General features: G+C 36.9%; 1 protein-coding gene across 4 annotated transcripts in view; it reads left to right on the forward strand.

Moving 5' to 3' along the window:
- Positions 1-15,750, forward strand: part of LOC121314488 (myomesin-2-like) — a 51,426-nt gene extending 35,676 nt beyond the window's left edge. For 2 of the 4 annotated variants that reach the window (XM_041247836.1, XM_041247837.1), the window contains 9 exons: positions 91-129; positions 236-341; positions 660-823; positions 1,038-1,074; positions 2,139-2,161; positions 2,370-2,425; positions 3,532-3,747; positions 10,803-10,947; positions 14,921-15,750. In XM_041247836.1, coding sequence (XP_041103770.1) covers positions 91-129; positions 236-341; positions 660-823; positions 1,038-1,074; positions 2,139-2,161; positions 2,370-2,425; positions 3,532-3,747; positions 10,803-10,947; positions 14,921-15,057 — 923 coding nt within the window. In that variant the 3' untranslated portion in view covers positions 15,058-15,750. Of the gene's footprint in view, positions 1-90; positions 130-235; positions 342-659; positions 824-1,037; positions 1,075-2,138; positions 2,162-2,369; positions 2,426-3,531; positions 4,783-10,802; positions 10,948-14,920 lie in introns of those variants that run through there. The other 2 variants (XM_041247838.1, XM_041247839.1) reach the window with 1 other exon arrangement.
- Positions 15,751-22,821: the final 7,071 nt, after the last annotated feature.

Raw genomic sequence — 22,821 nt, forward strand, 5'->3', positions numbered from 1 at the left:
TTAAGGTGTTTTGATTAGCTCTGTTTCTAATGGCAAAGCCATGAAAACAGCTTGTATGGTATTTATGATCAAAAAATATCTGTTTTCCAGGTTTTACTGATCTAATGAATGATGTATTCAGAGTCATTGGTAAGTAGCAATGCCTGTGCTGTAACCGCATGTGGAATTCATTTTTCCAGATTCAGATAATCAAAACAAAACAAACCCTTCAGTAGCCAATGTTTGTTCATTACAGCTGAGTCTGCCACAGATCTGAAAATCCAGAGCACTGAAGATGGAATCAGGCTGTATTCCTTTGTCACTTATTACACTGAGGAACTTCGAGTCAGCTGGCATCATAAGTACGGAGTTTACTTATTAATTGAAATGGTACAGAATTTGCTGTAAGAGCTAGTAAAGAGACACAACAGCATTGCAGAGGCCTACAGGTAGAAAGAGGGAATAGATTAAAAGCTTTTTCAGATCACGTGGTTCCTAAGAGAAAGTTCACATTTAAGACAATTAAGGGTAATTACGGGTAAATGGACCATCTTTATAAAGATATTACATTTTTGTAACTTCAAAAAATCAGTAATGTAGAGTTTAAAACATATTTCATGTGAAAAAAGAGTGAAGAATAATGAAATTGTGTTTTATATTTGTTTTTTTTTTTTCTGCAGAGAATCAAAGATTTCTTACACAGACAGAGTTAAGTGTGGTGTGACTGGCGAGCAGCTGTGGTTACAGATTAATGAGCCCACTGAGAAAGATAAGGGCAAATACGCAATTGAAATCTTTGATGGTAAAGGCGGACTCCAGAAAGCAGTGGATGTGTCTGGACAAGGTGAGAATACTTTATGCCCACCCGCCTCCTGCTGTGTAAAGATAATGATAAATTATGTCAGAAAACCTTAAAATATTTTTTGTGAGTTTTCAAAATCTGAATACAACTTGCATCTATGAAGTGAATGTAGTTCTAAAGGTTTAAAATATAAAACATTTTTTTTCTTGTAGTGTTTCAGTCTTTATAATAATAATATTTATCAATTTCATTGCAGCATTTGATGACGCTTATGCAGAATTCCAAAGGCTTAAGTAAGTGTGCAATCATTTTAAAACTATTTTTACCATTTCTCTTGTTTAAATAATACTTGCCTTTCTAATTGCATACATTTAGTTTCCACCAACAAAATGTAATGCAAAATTTTACAAAATCTAAATACAGTTAAGATGGCTGCCATTGATTTCTGGATGATAACACCTACAGATACTGGCTTCATACTCGGCAAACATATTTATTCTGTGATTCCCCAAGTCAAGCACGATTGTTGGTGTTGTACAAGAGAAATGTAACTTTTCATTTTTTGCAAAGTTCAGAAACCATTGAAGGTAGTGCTTCTAATGATCATGGTCATATCTGACCTCTGACCTAACATCGCTGCCAAGGGACATCTGCAAAGAGACAGTACACTTGGAGTTACTTTATTCATGTTTATCACACAGTTGCATTATTTCAGAGTGTAATCGATCCCAGAATCTGTAACGGCAGTGCATCACACAACACTGCCTGTTACACTTTTTAAAAACTCTGTTAAATTAGTAAATTATTCAAACATTGTAACTTTCATGAACGCTGCACATGATTACATGTGCAGTACTATTTTATAATGCAAATGATTACAACAAAGCTTTCACACTTTTTAAGGCACCAGTTTTCATCGAGTCAAGCAACCACCCAAACAAGAAAACATATGGAAATACTTAAGGCATACCATAGAGTTGTATATTGAAACTGGTCCAAATTGGTCTCCAGGAAATGTCTCTGGAGAGTAGAGTAGTTACTTTACACTTTGATGTATGACTTGTTTCCTGAAAAAAGGTTTATTGGTTGAAAGGTCACATTTCTCTAAAACGGTGCTGGTGTTTTGTTTACATCGTCAGCTTCCTTAAATTCTGAAGATTTCAAACAAAGTTTTTTTGTTTAAAGCAGAATTCCAAGGTTATAATCTCAAAGTAATCTGTAACTAACTTACTGTTTAAAAAAGCAGTGTTTCAAAGAAAGCTATTTTTATGCAAGCTTGTAATTTTAAATATATTTTGTATACAATAAGACATTTTTGTATCTGGTTATAACTTTGACCTTTTCCTTTCCCCCACAGGCAAGCTGCAATTGCAGAAAGAAGTAAGTACATCTGTTAAACATTTTTGTTACTAATAGTTAATGCATTTAGAGTAATGTACCAACACACTGCGTTAGTCACAGACTTAATTTAAAACATGCATGCTTTCATTTTACAGCCACTCATTCACAATTCATAGCTGATAAGGCCTTGTCTTACACAGCAAATTGCATTTCCTGAGTAGATTATTTATTGTGCCTTTCTTTTCAGACCGTGCTCGAGTGGTTGGTGGTCTGCCTGATGTGGTCACAATCCAGGAGGGCAAGGTAAACTATAAGTGTCACAAACCAGTATTTTCCTCTTCTTTACAGGAAATTTGGGAACAGCAGAAGTTGGCATGCTTAATATATTACAGTGCCTCAGTTTTATATTCTGTAAGAAGTAATCTATCTATCTATCTCTGTCTATCTATCTATCTATCTATCTATCTATCTTATTTATTTAAAACCCCCAAATCCCCTGCACTATTTCTTTATCAGTTATTGTGTAAGTAAAGTAACTAATCTTGACAGTTTTGGGGCTTGTGTACACTGTTAAGACAAGAAAAAAAGAGTGTGGGTTGTATCAGTTAAACTACACTGATGCATTAACAATAGAAAATCAATTGATTCTGTCTCTAGAACAGGACAGTACTGTAGGTACTCAATTACTCAGACTACTGAGGCAAACACTCTACTCTCATAATGTGTTGTTTGCACTGAGGTTGCATTGAATATACTTGCACATCTGGTTTCATAGACCCTGATTAGCATTAATCTTAGTACCGGTAGCAAGCTTCTGTGAAACTGTAGCAGGGTAGCGTTGTGGTCAAGGCTGGTCAATGGCAGGAAAGCAAACCCAGAGGGAGTTTAAGCGCTGATGAGCACGTTTATTAAACACAAAAAAAAAAACAGGAACAAATAAACAAGAGCCAAAATAAAATATTAAAATAAAACAATACACACTTGTAGGCTGAGCATTCACAACACACTCTTCAAAAGGCCTTTTCTCTCCCTTATATACATGTGGACATTCCCCAGTTAGCACCCATTTACCTAACTGGGGAATGGCCACACATGTGATTGTTGGCAGATTTAACCCCATCCCTGCCAACCTTACATTTCCACCAGTATTTCCACTGGGAAGGCTTACGCCAACCAGAAAAACCCATATAACAAAATTCTACAGCAGTTTTTATCTTATGATATAAATTACATTTATTATGATAATTGATGAGCATCTGTGCTTTTGTTTGGGTATTATATCTATATTACAGTTAAGATTTAAACCAAAAGGTAGTTTTTCTGTAAATGAAATCGTAGTTACATGTATAAACAGAACATCTGTAATGTGCTGCATCGTTAACATCATTTATTCATTTATTTTTTTAAAGTCCCTTAACCTTACTTGCAACATCTGGGGTGACCCTGTTCCCGAGGTCACATGGCTGAAGAATGAGCGTCAGATGGTGGGAGATGACCACTGCATCCTGAAATTTGAGTCCGGGAAATTCGCCAGCTTCACTATTACCTCTGTCAGCTCGGCAGACTCCGGAAAATACAGCATTCTGGTGAAAAACAAGTATGGAACTGAGACCGGTGACTTCACTGTAAGTGTGTTCATACCAGATGGTGAAGAGGAGAAAGCTGCTCCCGAGGCTAAGAAGGGAGACAAGAAAAAATAAAAGTCTAGAGAAAGAGTAGCGAGTAGTCAAGCATAATATAAAACATAATGGTGTGTAGCCTACCTTTTATTTTATTTGTTTTATTTTTTGCCTCTACAGGCTAAGAATCTGTGTTATCTAATGCTTTCACTCACCAGGGGCTGTATTTATAAAACAAAAGCATGTTGGTAGATGTATTGGACTACTGTGCAATGCACTTGCCTTCTTGCTTGTGTTTCAGAAAAAACTGCCCCATGTCCCTTCAATACAGATGGTCTGAGAATGACAACATATTCTTTAATCCGAATCTGGTACTTTTCTGTAAAATCTTTCATTAAAATTAGAAACCATTAATGTGGTAGAAACACAAACTATAAATTGGTCTGAGGAAGGCCTCTATGTTGGGTTTGGACTTACCTGGCATTTCTTGTCAGGTAAAATTGTGCTTCTGATCCTTTTGTGGATGGTTAAAAATGGCAATTGATATAATCTCATTGAAAAATTTTATTTCATCCCCGATCTTCCATTTACACCTGAAATCTGTTTTAATATTCAGTGGATTCACAGGCCTGATCATAAACATGCAGTGGGTTGTTGGGCCTGGTCATGTTTAGTTTGGTGTGACTAAAACACTGTTACAAGTCAAGGCAAGGAATTATTGTGCCTGCTGGGTATTCAGTTGAAGGTGAGTGAAAGTTTTAATGATTTCAAGGTGGAAGACAAACTATGTTTTGTGCTGTAGTTTTAAATTTAAAAAGACTCTGTTAAATTAAACATTTAGAGTGTATTAGAAATCTACAATGTAGGCAATTTTAGTTCATGTAGAGTTGACGTTAACCAGTCATTATGTTGTATGTGTTACAGTTAATTTACAATCACATCAACTCTGAAAAACATCACAATAATAACATTGCCACTGTATTAGGAGCCACCTTTAAATTGACTAATAAATGGTGCACATCTCCTTCATCGCTACCTCCATTTGGTTTCCCTGTGTCTTTCTTCACTTTGTCACAGCTTGACACCTTTAACCATCACAATGAGTTACACTTGGTTCTAGCAACTACAGATTCACTTTTTTTTTCCAGATTCAGCTGAATGTCAAACTATTGCAATCTGGTTCCTTTTCTCCCTCCCTCCCACTCTTAATCTGTCTAATCTTCCCTTACAAGTTATTCCTCCTCCAACATACACAGCTTTAGTTTTAAAATGCCTCCTTGGATTATGTTATTTGCAGCCAAGAGCTTATGATAAACTATCCACACTGGGAACACATTAGCAAGCACACTAGCTCTTTAAAGAAAGGCAATTAAGTTGTTCAAAATCAATGCTTTTCAAAAGTACTGGGATACATCAAAAGATTGTTATCCTGATTCAAGGACTGTTCGTGCTCACACCATGTGGCTTTTGATTTAGATTCTATTCTAAATAGAAAATGAAAGCACAGAATTTTCACATTCACATCACCCTGAACAGCTTTAAAGCATTTAAAGGGATGGTCTCATGTTCAAAGTTGTGTTGCCCCAAATGGAAAAGTATAATTATATCACAGCGGTCTATTGTCAGTCAGAAACATTATGCAGTTGGGAAAGGTCATTGGTTTTGTACGTTGTGGAATGTAAAGCAGCAGAATGGATTATTTCCAGATATCTTGTGAAGTTTTTTGTGGATGGTATGTTGGCTGATTTTATAGTACTTTACTAGGATCTATCCTGCAAAATGCTGTGCTTGTGTGAGGACCACATTTAACATGTCTGACTCAAGGTCTGACCATAATTACTTTGGTTTCCACATTTATTAGAGCTTCTAAAAGCTTAATCCACATTAACAACCTGATGGTAAAACAGAAATACCAGCCCTTACTACAGTCAAATATTTCAAATTCAGGAGACTTAATGCAGCTGTTTAATTCTGTGCCAATCTCCTCACATTAATTCCTTTGACCTATTTAACACCCTGGTGTGTGGCATGTTTATTTTCTAATTACTTGCAGCCCTTTTAAAACGGAACCAGCTGGAAACAGTTTGGCTTCCTACTTCTCTCGAGTATCAAAAAGTCAACATCATTCAGAAGAGATACATTTATTTTCTGCTTATTCTATTCATGCATCCAGTAATTATCAGTTAAAAAAAAAAAAAAATCACTAATGCTCGCATGTTCACAATGTTCAGTATAGAGAACTCATTTAGTTTTCAGGGTCACCCCAGAAGGCAGCTAGAATACCCTTACTCATAACCTTACTCAAATGATGTGTAAGCAACACATGTTGAAAACGTGATTGTCATTGACTTGATTCATTATCACAATATAAAAATGTGTTGATTGTATATTATTTAGGTAGATTGGCTGTTAGTCACAAATGGGTTAATAATGTGACAAAACGAAGCTCAGTTGTAGAACTTTTATAATCTAAATTAAACAGTGTGGTGATTTTTAAATTTCTCTCCACTCATAAAACACAGCAATTTATTTAATTGGAATACAGTATGCTCTGGAAAGTGTAAAGATTATCAGTTTTACACTTGCTGAATAAATAAATTGAGATTGTATGATAGATAAAGATAGGACACCACCCTACATTCCCAAATCAATATTCAATAAAACACCTTCTGCAGGTCTTCCCACTAACTTCACATTGCTGAATACAAATGTATTTGTCATCTACCAACTAACAAGTCATTGCCCTATATCTAGTACAATTCTTCATCTTTCAGTTCGCAAAGCACTGACAGCTTTGAGGTTATAAACCCTAAAGTCAGTTTTAAAGAGTAAGTAGCGGGGTTAGGAAAAATATAGCATAATACGTCCCCATGTGTTGCTAAATACTGTACCTATAATTTATCTTCTCATTATTAATATACTGACAATTTTTTACACTTAGAACTTTGAAGTCTGTTTCAAAGCTATTTTCAAAATGGCCGCTCTTGTGCACTGGGGTTTGAGATCTGTCCACTAAGTCTAAATCACTGCAAGAAAGGCAATTAAAAAAAAAAAAAAAAGTGCTCTGGCTTTTCTTTTCCGTACCACATCATGGATCGTTATTGCTTTGTTACCTGTTTGACAGTGTGGGCAATAATCCTTACACTATCAGTGCACTAGAGCAACCGTTTCGAAAAGAGCTTTGAAACAGTCTTCAAAGTTATACAGTGGCTTTCAAAAGTATTCATCCCCCTTGGATTTTTCCACATTTTATTGTGTTACAACATGGAATCAAAATGGATTTAATTAGGAGTCTTTGCCACTGATCAACACAAAAAATCCATAATGTCAAAGTGAAAAATAAAATCTACAGATTGTTCTAAATTAATTACAAATACAAAACAGAAAATAATTGATTGCATAAGTATTCACCCCCTTGAGTCAATATTTGGTAGAGGCACTACCAAATATTTGGCAGCAATTACAGCCATGAATCTATCTGGATAAGTCTCTGCCAGCTTTGCACATCTGGACACTACAATTTTTGCCCATTCTTCTTTGCAAAATTGTTCAAGCTCCGTAAAGTTGGATGGGGACCTTTGGTGAACAGCAATTTTCAACTCTTTCCACATATTCTCAATTAGATTGAGATCTGGCCTTTGACTGGGCCACTCCAGAACATTGACCTTTTTGTTTTTAAAGCCACTCCAGTGTGGCTTTGGCTGTATGTTTGGGGTCATTGTCCTGCTGGAAGATTAACATTGCTTTGCTTAAGCATTGCATGGTAAGTTCGATTTGAAGAGCTTTTTGGCCGTCAGAGACGTTGCTCAGGGGTCACTACAGGAAGTAGCTCTTCTTGACCCCCAGCTTATTATGTGACTTCTAAAGACAATTGGTTGCACCAGAGGTTATTTAGGTGTGTCATAGCAAAGGGGATGAATACTGATGCAATCAATCATTTTCTGTTTACATTTGTAATTAATTTAGAACAATTTGTAGATTTTATTTTTCACTTTGACATTATGGACTCTTTTGTGTTGATCAGTGGCAAAAACTCCTAATTAAATCCATTCTGATTCCATGTTGTAACACCATAAAATGTGGAAAAGTCCAAGGGGGGTGAATACTTTTGAGAGCCAATGTAAGTGTAAAAAGCTGTCAGGATGTTAACAATGAAAAGAAAAATTACAGGTATGTTATTTAAACAGTTGTAGCAACACCTGGGAACGTGTAATGCTATATTTTTCGGAACCCCGCTACTTACTCTTTAATAGGTCTACTATCTGAATTTTTTTTTATATTATTATTTTAACTATTTCCATGCTTTACTTACCTTCCACACATCATCAGGACATTATTTTCTAGAGTAATTTGTGTAAAAGTCATAAATTACTGTACATTTACAGTCCTGATATTATCATAAAGATTAGTTGATTATTCAGCCTAGCATTAAAGTCATGTTTTCATTTACCCTCCACCTACATACCTTTTAAGAGATAAAACCTGTATTTTAACCTCTGTGTTATATACTTCCTAATTAAACTTGACACACTGTTCTGCATTATTCACTACATTGCCACTTCAACACCATCTCATTTTTGCTAAAACAGTTGGGTTCACAGCATTCTGTGTGTGTATGTAATGTGTTGTGACGAGGCGAGAAGGAATCTGAGCTGCAAGTCTATCTCCTGACCAGGAAGGGCACAAGTAAGGTTGATGGTACGCTTTCACAGAGACGGCCCGACTCGATGGTAAGAACCGGAACTTGGACATTTTGGAGAAAGTGCGTAGTTGCAAGACTGCTAAACAAATCCATAGTATGGTACCATATTAGGACATCTTTGTACATCAGGCAAAATACATCAGGCAAAAATTAGTCATTATGTGCTCCCTCCTCTGTAACTCCCTCGACTGAAACTCCCCCGAGAGCTGAAGCGGTTCGCCAGATTTTTTAGTTACAAAAAAAAAAAAAAATCTCATTGAACCTACTAAAAATATACACATAAAGTTAGTAGCAAAAATTGTGTTTGTTCACTATATAATATATATATATATATATATATCTATATTATATATATATATATATATATACGAAAAAACGTTTTTTTTGTAAAATTCATTACATAGAAAGTATTCCTTTTATAAAAAATTTGTTCCTACACATAAAAAAATTTTTTTACGAAAAAACCCGAACGAAACTTGCTGTGCCTACATGTTAACGTACAGTAATGGAGTCATTTTGCTATAGATAAAACGATAATGTCAGCTTTACCTTATTATTATTATTATTATTATTATTATTATTATTATTATTATTATTATTACTTTTTTCAGCTCTCAAACATTCTCAGGTGAATGTGTTTAGTTAGCTATGCTCCATTCAATTACATAGCTGGTCTCCCAACCAATGAAAACGCGGAAAAGTCGGAAACAGTTCTTTATTGGCTGATCCCTCCATACCAGCAAAAATGATGTGGGAAGGAGAATGACGCATGATGGAGGGAGGAGGGAGTTTTAGAGGAGGATTCAGAGGAGGGAGTTACAGAGGAGGGAGCACATAATGACTCCTTTTTTACCTGATGTATGAAGATGTCCTAACATGGACACCCTACCATTGTGTGGGGCACATAAAGATTGGATAGAGCATGGCGCCGGGCTGGTCAAGGGAGGAGTTTGGAAATACAAAGTGAACACAGCTACGTGAGTACAGCCTTTTATGCTGAGGCACTAACGTGCTGGAGCGCTGTGTTTGTTATTGTTTTGTGTTTACAGATGAGTTGAAGCAAGGCAGCTGCAGCCATGGAGCCGGCATGAATCCCAGAGCACAACTACCACTACACCTGTACAGCACAGAATAACACTGCACCGCACAAAACCACCACCTGTATTGTAGCACTTTTCCATGCACCATTGGATTTACAGCATGTGAATGTTGTTTGTTTGGTATTTGTGTTTGGGACTGTAACCTGCCATGTAACTCCCACACCATTGCTGGTATAGGGGGTGAAGATTCTTCTTCTACTTCTTCTTCTGCTTTTAAGAAGTTTATACAACTGTATTACTGTCCGGACATTTCACTTCCTTCTACATGACTCACATCCTGACACGTATGTATTAATCTTTGTCTAAATATTTACACGTGTCTGTCTATATATTTGTATGTGAATAAGTAGCAAGAGTGCAAAGGTATTCAGATTATGGGGTATTTTGCCAGTGCCTGGTGGTGTTTTGAACATCTATAATTATTTTAGACATCATGAAGAGCTTCATGCTGTGAAATGTTAACCTTATTTTTTACCCTTCAGCATCCCTAAAGCAGCTGCTCCAGTATATCCTGGCCTACTTAATGGAATGTTCTGGAATGCTCTAATGTGAATGTACTCTAGTAATACCAATCATAACCATTTTACAGGAAGTTGGATGGCTGGATATGGCAGTTATGTTTTATTATGTTGAATTTTGCTCACAACATGGCTGCTTTCAATTAGAAGACATAGATGAACAAGTGTAGCATAATAAATGCTTTAAGTTTCTATTAGCCATTAAATAAAATAGCATTTACCCACACTTCCATATTAGAACAGTTTCCCCCAGGAACAAAAGAAGTTGCATCTATTGTAGTTTAATTTCAGCCTCCATTTGAAGTCTAATATTTTCACGATTTCTTTGTTGTTTTTTTCTTTGTTATTATTTCCTCCAGGAACATTAATACACAACTCTTGATTTAAACTATAGCATTTAAATATTTTAAACTGATATGTACAAGGTTTATACAAGATTCATAGACATTAGATCATTTAAAATTCTTTTAACATTCCAGTACCTTTTTTGTTCTGTATTTCATTCTTCATAGTTCACATTCAAATAAAAATGTTGTACTCATAGCATTTCAATATAATCAGACTAAACACAGCATAGCATAAGACATATTATAAAACGAGTTAGACAACAGACAAAAACAAAAAGTGAAAGGGTCCATATATTATTTAAGGAATGGGAAAGATGCCAATAGTCAGAAACCACTTGATGCATTTCTGTTATTTAACTTGTTCATAACTTGAGTGATGTTTCTGTTTTGCTAGCTCATAGTTACCCAGGCTATTGGAGAAATGTGCATGGCAATGTATGTAGCTGATGCTGCTGGCCACGTTCTGGAAACTATTACTACCGATGGCAAGAGCAAACCTGACACTCCAGCCAGCTCTAAAAAGGGAAACAAATATAAAGGTAAGTTTCCTAGATCTGGGTGCCCAACACAAGTATTAAAATCCTGAGTTTGATATTATTCATCATGGAATCTATTTAGTTGATATAAACAGTGGCAAACCTTTATACCACCACCATTCAAATCAACAGAATGCTACTCCCTGAAGATGTATATGTTGTTACTGAAATACACTTCAAACTTGCTGGAAGCTTCGAGTGTTGGAGATGTTAGTTAGTTGCAGTTGTGGCTTTATTAAGATACAATTCTATTTTGATCAATGAAATACTCCCCATTGTATTGTTGCTATTTTATTATATGTTGTAATATGTATAGCTCCTAAACTGTGTATGAATGACACAGAAGACAGGTGATATATAAATAAATATCCACAAGGGGAGGACACCCCATTACACAGTCCTGTTCTTTTGTTTGATTGCTAAAATCTGTTTTTTCCCCAATGATTAGTCTTTGTTTTGCTTTCAAGCTTCGGTTGTCTTCAACAGTTTTTTCTACCAAGCACAGTTGAATGACAGTATATTCTCAATAATGAGCTTTCTTACTGTCTTGCAGAGCTCAATGTATTCAATCTTTGACTTCAGAGCTGCTGTTTGTTTAAATTCCCTTCTTTTCCTTATGAGGTCTTTTGTCTCTTACGTGATTTTCTGGTCGCATTTTGTACTCTGTGTTCCAGTGATGTTTTTTGCTGTTTCTTCAATTACTGGCATCACCTCCTCATAGATTATGTTTACCTTGATTGCTTCATCTTGAAGAGCACTGAATCTATTCTTCAGTTCCAGTTGAAACACCAGGCATTGCTTCGGGATCATTTTTACGCTGATTGTGTTGGATTTCGTCATTGTGAGTTTCGTTCTCTCTGTTTAGGTGCATTTTGCATCTTACAAGTCTGTGGTCATTTCCTATGTTAAAATGCTTTAGTACTTGTACGGTGTACTTCTTGTTGGTGAGTTTGTAATCAATTTCATTCTTCACTCCACTGGGTCTTCTCCATGTCCATTTCCTGATAGGTTTCTTCTGGAAGAAGGTGTTCATTATGAATAAGTTCTTGTTCTCTTCAAATTCCACTAGTCGCCCCTCTTGTTCCTGTCGCCATGTCCAAATTTGCAGACCAAATTCTCGTATTCTTGCTGGTCTCCTGTTTTGGCATTTAAGTCACAGATGATGAAACTATAGTGGCTCTTCCCATTTTCGTGTAGTTCTTGTACTTCATAAAAATCTTTGACTTCTTCATCCAATAGCTTGTTCTTGGTGCATATACTTGGATGACCTGAAGTTCATACTTCCTTGAAACGTTCACTATCAGTCTTGTGGACCTCTCTGGCGTGCTATCAATCTCTACAATGTTATTCCTGACTCTCTTGTGATCAATTAATACAATTTCTCCTGTTCATCCTTCTATAGTGCCTCGGTAGAAGAGAAGATGTCCACTCTTGAGTTTTAGTAGTCCTTCGTCTTTTCTCCGTACTTCGCTTAGTCCTACGATGTCTAACTTGATTCTTCCAAGTTCTTCTTCCAACTCTTGAAGTCTTGCTTCACCTGAAAGAGATCTGCAGTTGTATGTGGTCAAGGTCAATGTTCTGTGATAGCCTAAAATCGTAACCCTGTGATTCTTAGCACCCTCTGCCTTCATGCCTAACTGGCCCCTACCTTGGTCGCCAGCAATCCAGCCTCCGGGAAATGAGGACCGTGTTTTTGTCTGTGCTTTCATCATGGGGGGGGGTTGGCCATAACACACCACGCTGGCCAGGTGGGTTGGTGAGTGTCCCCTTCACTTTCGCCTTGCTATAGATTTTGTGGCTGACTCAAATAGGTTTTCCTCAAGGCTTCTTCTGTACTTTGCACCATCCAGTCTCTGCAAACTTCTGCAAACAACTTTGTGTGTGTGTGTGTGTGTGTGTGTGTGTGTGTGTGTATATATATATATATATATATATATATATATATATATATATATATATATATATATATATACACACACACACACACACAGTTCCTATAGAAAGTCTATACCCCCTTGAACTTTTTTCACATTTTGTTGTGTCAGTGCCTCAGAGTTTCATGCATTAAGATGAGGATTTTTTCCACTTATCTACACACCATACTCCACACTGTTAAGGGCAAAAAAAGTTTTTTTATTGAGAAAAAAATTATATATTAAAAATACAAAACTGAAAGATCATAATTGGATAAGTCTCCACCCCCCTGAGTTAATATTTGGTGGAAGCACCTTTAGCATCAATTACATCTGTGAGGCTGTTGGGATAGGTCTCTACCAACTTTATACACATAAATTTGGCAATATTTGACCATTCTTTTTTACAAAACTGTTCAATCTCTGTCAAGTTCCTTGGTGAGCGTTGATGGACAGCAATCTTCAAGTCATGCCACAAATATTTGATAGGATTTAGGTCGGGGCTCTGACTGGGCCACTCAAGGACATTTACCATAAAACAGTATGTAGCAGCAGGGTAAACTGTTGAACAAAGTTTATTTATCAAACCGACCATTTAAAAAATGTGAAAGCAGAACACATAGAAATGCATGCAGTCAGCTGGCTTGCATTCCCTTCCCTTCTCCCCTACTCCAGCTATGACGTAAACGAACTTCTAACTGGATTATTTCGACTTGCAGCCACAAACATGTGTGAATTAGTTTGTAGTGCTCTAGGGGCAAAAATGATGTAATTAACCTTTTCCAGGAATCGGTTAACCCGGTTCCTAGAAGGCCTAGAACCGACCTAGAATTCTTCTACCCAATGTCATTTTATATATATATATATATATATATATATATATATATATATATATATATATATATATATATATATATATATATATAACATAACAAATTAATGGATTTACCTGTCACACGCGATTTCCAACTACGTCACCAGTTTTCTGATACAAAGCCCATCTCTTCAATGTTACAATGTTTAACCATCACAGCCTGCATTTTTTTTTTTCTGGGATGGCAAATCAGTCTGTCTTTATTGTGCACTGCAGTTACACAACGCTGCCTCCAAAAACAAAGCGAATGAAACAAGACTGTGTAATGTAAAAGTTAATCATTAAACAGTTTTAGATAATGTGGTGCATTTTTATTTTTCAAGCTGCAATCTTTAGTTGTTTAGGGCCTTATCGAGAACTACATTCTGCAATTATGAATACTAACTGGATAGGGTTTTAATTCTGGAGACTTGTTGTTTTTTAATATTTTGCTAAATTGCACTGCGTTTCTGTTTTAAGCAGTTCTGTGCATCGGTAACATTTAGATTTAACTTGCTGTCGGGTCGTTAATGGGGAATTTTACATACTGCTACAAGACTTACCGCATTTAAAAGTATGTACTGTATTACAGTTCACGTGCACAGTCATCTCTTGACAAGTGAAATTTTCAGAATCATTGTTCTGAATTAAAATACTACTTCTGTTGAAAATATAGTACTGTACCAACAAAACCAACTACAGTACATCTAAATGGAAGCCTATTTATTTTAAAACACAGTCCTTTCAGCTATGTAATTTTGACATTGTTTCTTTTTTGTGTTCCCTAAAAAAACTGACACGTTTTTTACTTTTACTGCTGTGTTACTCTTCCCCCAACTAGTTCACTAACAAATTTCAATGAAAGAATCAACATCTCCCTGTACAATTTCTCAAATGCAAGTCATATTTTTTTTTTGTAGGAAATGTGTGTGCAGGGCAGGGGGGGTGGTAGGGGTCAGGTTGCAACGTGCTCACCTACATACACATCAAATCAGATGAAATAATCAGGTATACATCACACTCATTAACAGTTTTTTTACAGCCACACAAGTTGCAATATTCTTTTGCACCAACAGAGGGCACTCTACTATGTACTGTGAAATATATTTTGGATTACACATTACTTTTTTTCATACTTGTATTGTGCAATGTGGAAATATATGGGAATGTCTTTTGCAGCCCCTCCATTCATATGAAGTGTCTCTTACAGCCACATCGCAAGTCAAGCCTCACGTGGAAGAGATTGTGGCAACAGAAGAGACACCAAATGAGGAGTTGTCTGTCACTGAGGAGAAGGGAGCCGTGCCACCAGAAGAGGGTTTCTGTGCCAAACGTCAGGCACACTAAGCCTAAATCTGCAGCAGGAGAAGAAGCATCACAAAAAGAGACGAAGGCACATGCAGCAAAAAAAATGAATTTAGCCAAAATGAAATCATAGGAAAGTTTATTCATATCCAATTACTGTTATTCGCTTCTGTAGTACCACATTGTTCTACTAAATTACTTTTAGTTCATCTGTGCTGGCCTTTTGAATACAGAGACACAAAGCATATTAAGATATCATAACCTACATAAAGTTTAAACTCAGTTCCGCTAAAGGTCCATTCATTCATATATAACTTAGCATGATTGCATAGAATAAAACACAGGAGTAACTTGTATTTTAATTCCATTTCACGGTATTTTAAAATAATATTGCTATAGATGAATTGCAAAGTTTGTCATACATCTGATGTGGTCATTTTACAGTATTCTGCTAGCAAAACAGAACAATCTCTACAAGTTACGATCCTGCTGCATTTTTAAATCAAAAACTATTCCCTTTACTCTTTAACCAATACAAAACCCATCCCTTTATTGAATCATCTGCTTAATGTGATCAAAATGAATAGTGAAAGAGCTTTTAAATGCTGTATTTCTTATGCACAACATACTATATTCTGTATTGTATCACTGTTATGTCATGATTTTATTGTGTATTATTCCAGGTTTTTTGAAAGGAGCATGATACCAAAAAATAAAAAAAAGGTAAAAACTAAATTAATTTACAAAAGGCAATTTTGTTCAGTTTGATTGTTTAATCACCAACACGTACATGAATAAGTACTGTTGCAGTTTAATATAAACTGATAAAAGTTGATGAGAAGAATTTGCCACAACATTTAAAATAACTGTTTTAATTAAGAGTCTGAATGCATGGTTTGGTTATTGAAAGACTACTTTAACACAGATTACAATATCATTGTAAAAGGTTTGTATCAAAGTCCTGCAATTCACAAGCGAAGGCTAACATCTACATTATACTGTATTGTGGCGAACAACGGTTCCTGCAAGCAGGGGTTTCTCACAGGCAGAGGTGGGACTCGAACCCAGGGCCTCCTGCTCTGAAGCATAGCACCGATGGCACTGTACAAAATTGCGGGCTCCCTTGCAGGCGCTGGTATCCGGCTTATGTCTTCATATTTGATTGTGTCACCTACCAACTCTGACCCCTACTCCTGTAGCACTCTACACTCTCCCATGCCAGCCTCAAGTCTGCCCTCGGACTGGCTCACCAGGTTAGACTTTCAACTGCATGTCGGAGTACCTGCATCCACTGCTGACACCAACGTGACATGACTTGTGTGGTGATGTCAGACAAGTTAGTAATTGACACTCAGAGAAGAGCAGAACAAAGTCAGAAGGTGTGATTCAATCTGTTACAAATGGTCATAAAAGATAAGCTTGCAATATTGCACAGAGCTGAGCACCTACAGAAACGCTAAAAAAAGGAGCGTGTGAGAACTAACTTTTATAAAGACCCATTCAAATTTGTAAAGAAGTTATTCATCAGTGAGAAAAAGGCAGACTAAAAGCATCTAACACATACAGACTAAAAAAGGCAGGAGACTGTCAGTTCCTTCAGACATCCCACCTACCAATCAGCAATTTACTGAGCAAACTAAAACTCTGGTGCTTTCAGTTTGGTCTACTGTCGAGGCTGCTGTGGCCACTGACTGTGTATGAGGTTTCTTTGACAACAGTAGAGAAGCTGTAAGCTTTAATCAGTTCAGGTACGTCAGGAAATGGTTGGGAATTCCACGCTGCTTTAGCAGAGTGGGACTTTATGGTAAAGCAATACTGAAGCTACCAGTCTCTACTCTAACCGAGGAGTTTAAGTGTGCTAAGGTCCAACTGGAAATTACATTAGTAGAGTCATGTGACAAATGCATAAGGGAAGCAGCACCTGTCTTGAAAACTGGAAGAAAGTGGGTGGCAAAGATAGCTTTGGAAGATGCAACGGCTGCCCTTCGAATCAGTGGTAAGTTCAGCATGGAAGAGGGGTTCTTGGTCTCAGCTCCTCCTACAAGGCACAAGGCATGTAGGAGGTTCGTAAAGGCTATTCCCCAGGTCAAGCAGGGAGAATGGATGAGATGGCAGAGCGTGGAACAATGCAAGATCAGCTGGCAAGACCTATGAACAATGGAACAGAGCAGGATCAGTTTCCTCATCAGGTTAACATATGATGTTCTCCCATCACCACAGAACCTAAACCTCTGGGTATGAGAGGATCCCTCATGTTCTTTGTGTTCATCACCTGCAACAATAAGGCACATTTTGACAGGATGTAAGGTGGGTCTTGGACAAAGACGGTTTACTTGGTGCCATGACCAGGTGTTGCGATGTTTGGCCTTAGCATTGGAAGACAAGCATAACATGACCAATAAGTTGCCACCAGTGAAGTAGTCAACACCATAATTTTGAGACCAAGACCAAGACCGAGACATATGTAAACTATATAGAAAGTAATATTCAATGGCTCATAGGTTTCAATAATTCTATTCTCATGTTTTCACATACACAAATAGGATTGTGTTTAAAAAAATTACTTAATCTTTCACATTAGACTTTTAGAAATAAAGCAATACAAGACATTCACTTTAAAAATTATTATTATTATCACTACTACTATTAATATAAGCATGATATAAAATTATGCATTGGCTGAATAATTGTGTTTACATGATACAATTTTCACAGTGGATTAGCAGAAGACGCTGGTATAACCAGATTACAGTATTGTATACATTCTGCTTGAAATGAACTATTAGAATTGCTGCTTTAAACATTTCATTGCTCAAAAATTGAATGTATTGGTCATATATATATATAAATAAAGATATAAATAAAAGTGATGTCACATATAGAACACCATTACATCATGTAAGGAATAAATCATGGATTTGAATAGAAACAATAACAAGTAGTTGTCATGCTGTCAAACACCTATAAATACCTCCAATGTTTTGATTCAAACACAGGCTCCCTTGAGAAAGATATGTACAACATATCAAAACGTTGGGCAGCTGGCTCTTTGAGCTAAATATATATATATATATATATATATATATATATATATATATATATATATATATATATATATATATATATATATATTCTATAACAGTGTGAATGCCGGCGCTACAAAATTATTCAAAAAAACTTTTTAAGCACGGGGTGCTTCATCTTGGGACAACTGCATACAAAAATCTCCTCCAGTGGAAAACCACAGAAACCACAGCGAAGGGGAAAGAAGACAGCAACTCCCATTAAAAGTCCATATCCACAGAGTTCTCAATAAAAGCAATAAAAGCTTTGTGACAAAAAAAAAAAAAACATATTGGGCTGATGTTTCTCTACATTTATTTCTGAGATTGACCACTGAGCTTGTCTAAAACTCTAAACTGTAAATATTGCCTTCACTAGCTTTACATACAAGCTGTACACATGTAAAAAGGAAGAAGTTCCGCACACTTCTGAGACCTTTATGTGGCAATGCTTGCACTTTGCCTTCCATTTATTAGTTTTCTCATCAATTTCGAAATTGAGAAGTCAAATTTACTACAGAAACCGAAACTAAACTGCATTTTTTTTAGATTTGCTGTAAATTTTTTACGTGACTACATCGGTAATTTCGTAGCAAAATATTACTGAAAAATAAATAAACAGAAAAGGAAATGTCCCCCTTATATTCACTTTTGCTAGTACGGGATTGGCATGTCTTCTAATCTCTCATCTCTCTAGCCAATCAGTGGCTCGTTGCTATGGTTTTACCCATGATAACTTAGCGTGTGATCTATGATGACAGGATGTTAAATACTGGCAGTGTATTTTACATTTTTGTAATTAAACCATATTTGTTATTAATAAATGTTTATGTCCATGAGTGTGTGTGAATTTGGGTGAAAATGAGTATATAAGATAATCAAGCGTAATGTCAAGACCAACATGTCGAGACCGAGATCAAGACCAAGACCAGACATGCAGAGATCGAGATCAAGACCAAGACCTCAAAATATGATCTCGAGACCTAGACCAGGTCTCGAGACTCCATCTCTGGTTCCATTAAAACATTACACACAAAGACAACATTCCTCTGCCCAGGAGAGCAACCGCCAAGAAAAGGTGTTAAATCCAAGCCTCGCCCAGGACAACTGGAAGCTGCTAGAGATTGGAAAATGCTGGCAGATGTTGATCAACAGCTTATTTTTCCACTTGAGTTTGCCACCACTAACCTTCGATCAGATATTGTCTTGTGGTCTGTATCAGCACGCCTTGTTCACCTAGTAAGAGTTGACAGTGCCATGGGGGATTCTGTGGATTAGGTGTACGAATAGATGAAACTTTGGTACGTTCAACTAGCTGCTAAAGCAGAACAGCGAGGATGGAGAGTCCAGGTTTACCCAGTACAGGTGGGTCGTCGAGGATTTGTGGTACACTCTACAACTTGGTTTCTCAGATATGTCGGATTCAGTGGCCAAGAGTTGCGTCGCACAGTAAAGAACTTATCTGAAGCAGCAGAGAGGAGCAGCAAATAGCTGTGGTTGAAACTGAAAGATTCTACATGGGGATCTCAAGCACTATAGAAAGAAAGAAACGCTGATGTACGGGTAAGTAAGCTGGGTTGAGTTGAGTGGGGGATGGAGGTGGGTGATGCCGGGATGCCAGAATCACCGTCGAGCCCTCTTGAGGTGTCGTGGGCTAGTCATCGAAACACAGAGGATGGAAGGTGCCCACTTGTAGACCCCAGAGATGTATCGTACTTAGCTCAATCCAGACAGTTGTCATGATGATGCGCTGGGGAGACCGCACTGTGGTTGATCCCCAGAGCCAGCATCACAGCTGGGGAGGCAAAATAAGCTGATCCCTGGAGCCAGCATTACACTTAAGCCACCAACACCAGGCAGAAGGATATCTACATCATTAGATGGAAGGAAAAGCAAATGGATGGAGATGCAGATGCACATTAGTTTACTGTAAAGCTACGTCTTAGTTGGTGCTTATTTTGGCGAAAGCTAAGTACAAATCAGCATGAAGTTTTAACATATACTCTCATGTAATGGAAATCATAAACCTATCCATGCTGTAAAATAATGAATAAAACATTGTGTTTTTACACACTAAACCATACAGTGAAACAATAATGATACAAATTAATACAAAATACACCCAGGGGAAGAGTGTCACTAAATAGGTATCAGAATCAATAGCAAGCATATTCAATAATGACACACCTAAAAACGTTTACCAGGGTAAATCTGCACAAAAGTTTTGCAGCTTTCTCATGCTTTTCCAATGCTTATGCTACACATTTAACATAGTTTACCTCTGTTTCCTATGTTTTGTAATATTCTTTACCATATACCTCTCTGGGTTTTACACCGCTTACCATGCTCTGTGTTTTATTGCACTTTGCTATGCTTTTACTATGGTAACCTTTTAGAAAGTTATCTTTCTATTCATGCTTATGAATGTATCTATACATTCATAAGCATGAATAGAAACGGCTGTGTGAAGCTAGCAACAGCTGCTGGCAACACTAAGCAACTTCTAATAACAGCAGTGCACATTAACTTCAAAATGGACGTCCCTTGTGGAAAGCATTTGTACATACATTAAACATAAAAAACACACAAGTAGTTTAGGTATATGAATAATATGTACTTTCTCATCTGCTCAAAAATAATCAAAGATTTTTTTTTTTTTTTAAATATATAACAAATAACTCAGAATAACAAAAACAAATAACAAAGAATCTGAGGAGTAACGCAATAAAAAGGTGGTGAAATGTAAACTACAGAAATAGGGGGTATAGAAAAAGTTTTTTATATCAGATTTACGTCATTGTAAATGTTGCTGGGCTTTTAGTATGGAGTGGAGAGCCGAAAACAGGCAAAATTAGCCTATACACAATACATACTTCCCATTTCTGAAAAATCTAAAGATAGTAGCTTAATAAAAGGGTGGGTGGCATGTGAACTAGAGTTAGTTTCTAAATAGAAAACACTTTTGGTTGCATCAGATTTACGTTACTGTAAATGTTGCCAGGTTTTTAGTATGGAGTGTGGAGCTGAAAACAGGCAAAATTCACCTATGGAGCATACATACTGCCCATTTCTGAAGAATTTAAGGATTGTAACTCACTCAAAGGGGTGTGAAATGTAAAGTAGAGACCCAAACAGATTAGGAAATAATATGGGTTGGATCACTGTTACGTCACTGTAGAAAATACACCACATTACTTAATGTGTTGTTTCTAATAGTGGAGGGGGGGGGGTTACTCATATCGTCATTTTTCAGGAGCACAAACTATAACATCCTCAGTTTTTAATTAAAATAATATTGTTTCCCTCGTTTTATCAGAGCACTGAACAAGATGGTTTCCTCCAAATAACAAATGTTTAGAAAATAAGCAGATGTAAAGTCCACAGCTACTATGATCTGTTCATCTGTAACACCACCAGTTTCTTTCTAACTTTGGGGGTTTAGGAAACACTTACAGTAAAGGCTGTTTAATTGCTGACTCATAGAAAGTTGAAGGAACTGGTAATGCAATTTTGTTCTGGTATTTTACTGACTAAAAAACAGAGATATTAATCGATTTTTCTGAAATGGGCATTATGTGTGTTGCATTGGTGAACTTTGCCTGTTTTCAGCTTCCTGCTCCATACTAAAAGCCCAGGAACATTTACAATGACTAAAATCTGATATAAAAAATGATATTTTCTATTCCCCCTATGTCTCTAGTTTATATTTCACCCCCCTTTTACTGAGTTACAATCGTTAGATTTTCAGAAATTGGCAGTATGTATGCGTAGGCGAATTTTGACTGGTTTGAGCTCCCTGCTCCATACTAAAAACCCAGCAACATCTACAATGACATAAATCTAATGCAACCAAAAGTGACTCACTGTACTCAAACTGGTTTTAGAGTGTCTTTGCTGACCATTTCCCTTCTTGTCACTCCCTGCTCTCAGCCCTTCCTCCTCATCACTCTGCCTGCTCTCAGCCCTTCCTCCTCCTTGTCACTCTACCTGCTCTCAGCCCTTCCTCCTTGTCACTCTCCCTGCTCTCAGCCCTTCCTCCTCCTTGTCACTCTCCCTGCTCTCAGCCCTTCCTCCTCGTCACTCTACCTGCTCTCAGCCCTTCTTCCTCTCATCACCTTACCTGCTATCAGCCCTTCCTCCTCACGTTACCTGTTCTCAGACCATTTGCTTTATCTGTCAGCATAACTGCTCCTGGAGTAATATGTATAGCTGCCTCGCTCTTAGTAAATGACTGACTTATCTTATTAGCTTTTTCCTTTCTTTTGTCAGCCTTTGTCTCCTTCTCCCTTATTTCTGTTCTTGACTCTTCCCTGCCTTTCTGAACTGCTCCATATGCCTTAGGGTACACACGACTGTTGACTCAAGGATGTGGTAAACACGACCACCACTCAAACCCTACAATTAGGCAACAATATGTTAAGATAATATTATTTAAATAGGATAATAAAACTGGGATTACAAAAGTAGTTGGATAAAATAATGAATTGTATGAGGGAATATGAGTGAGATTACAATTAAGTATAACTAGCCAGTGCAGAGAGAGAGAGAGAGAGAGAGAGAGAGAGAGAGAGAGAGAGAGAGAGTGTTCTGCACAAGGTTCTTTATCAGCTCTGTGGCACATTTTTGTGGTTTGACACCAACTCTGGAAATAATTACATTATTTGGGTCCTATATTTAACATTTAATTCTTCATCTCAGTTAACTTGTTAAAATGTACAACACCGTGGAATAGCTTACAAGCTCA

The sequence above is a fragment of the Polyodon spathula genome, chromosome 4 (genome assembly GCF_017654505.1).
Source record: "Polyodon spathula isolate WHYD16114869_AA chromosome 4, ASM1765450v1, whole genome shotgun sequence".
NCBI lineage: Eukaryota > Metazoa > Chordata > Actinopteri > Acipenseriformes > Polyodontidae > Polyodon > Polyodon spathula.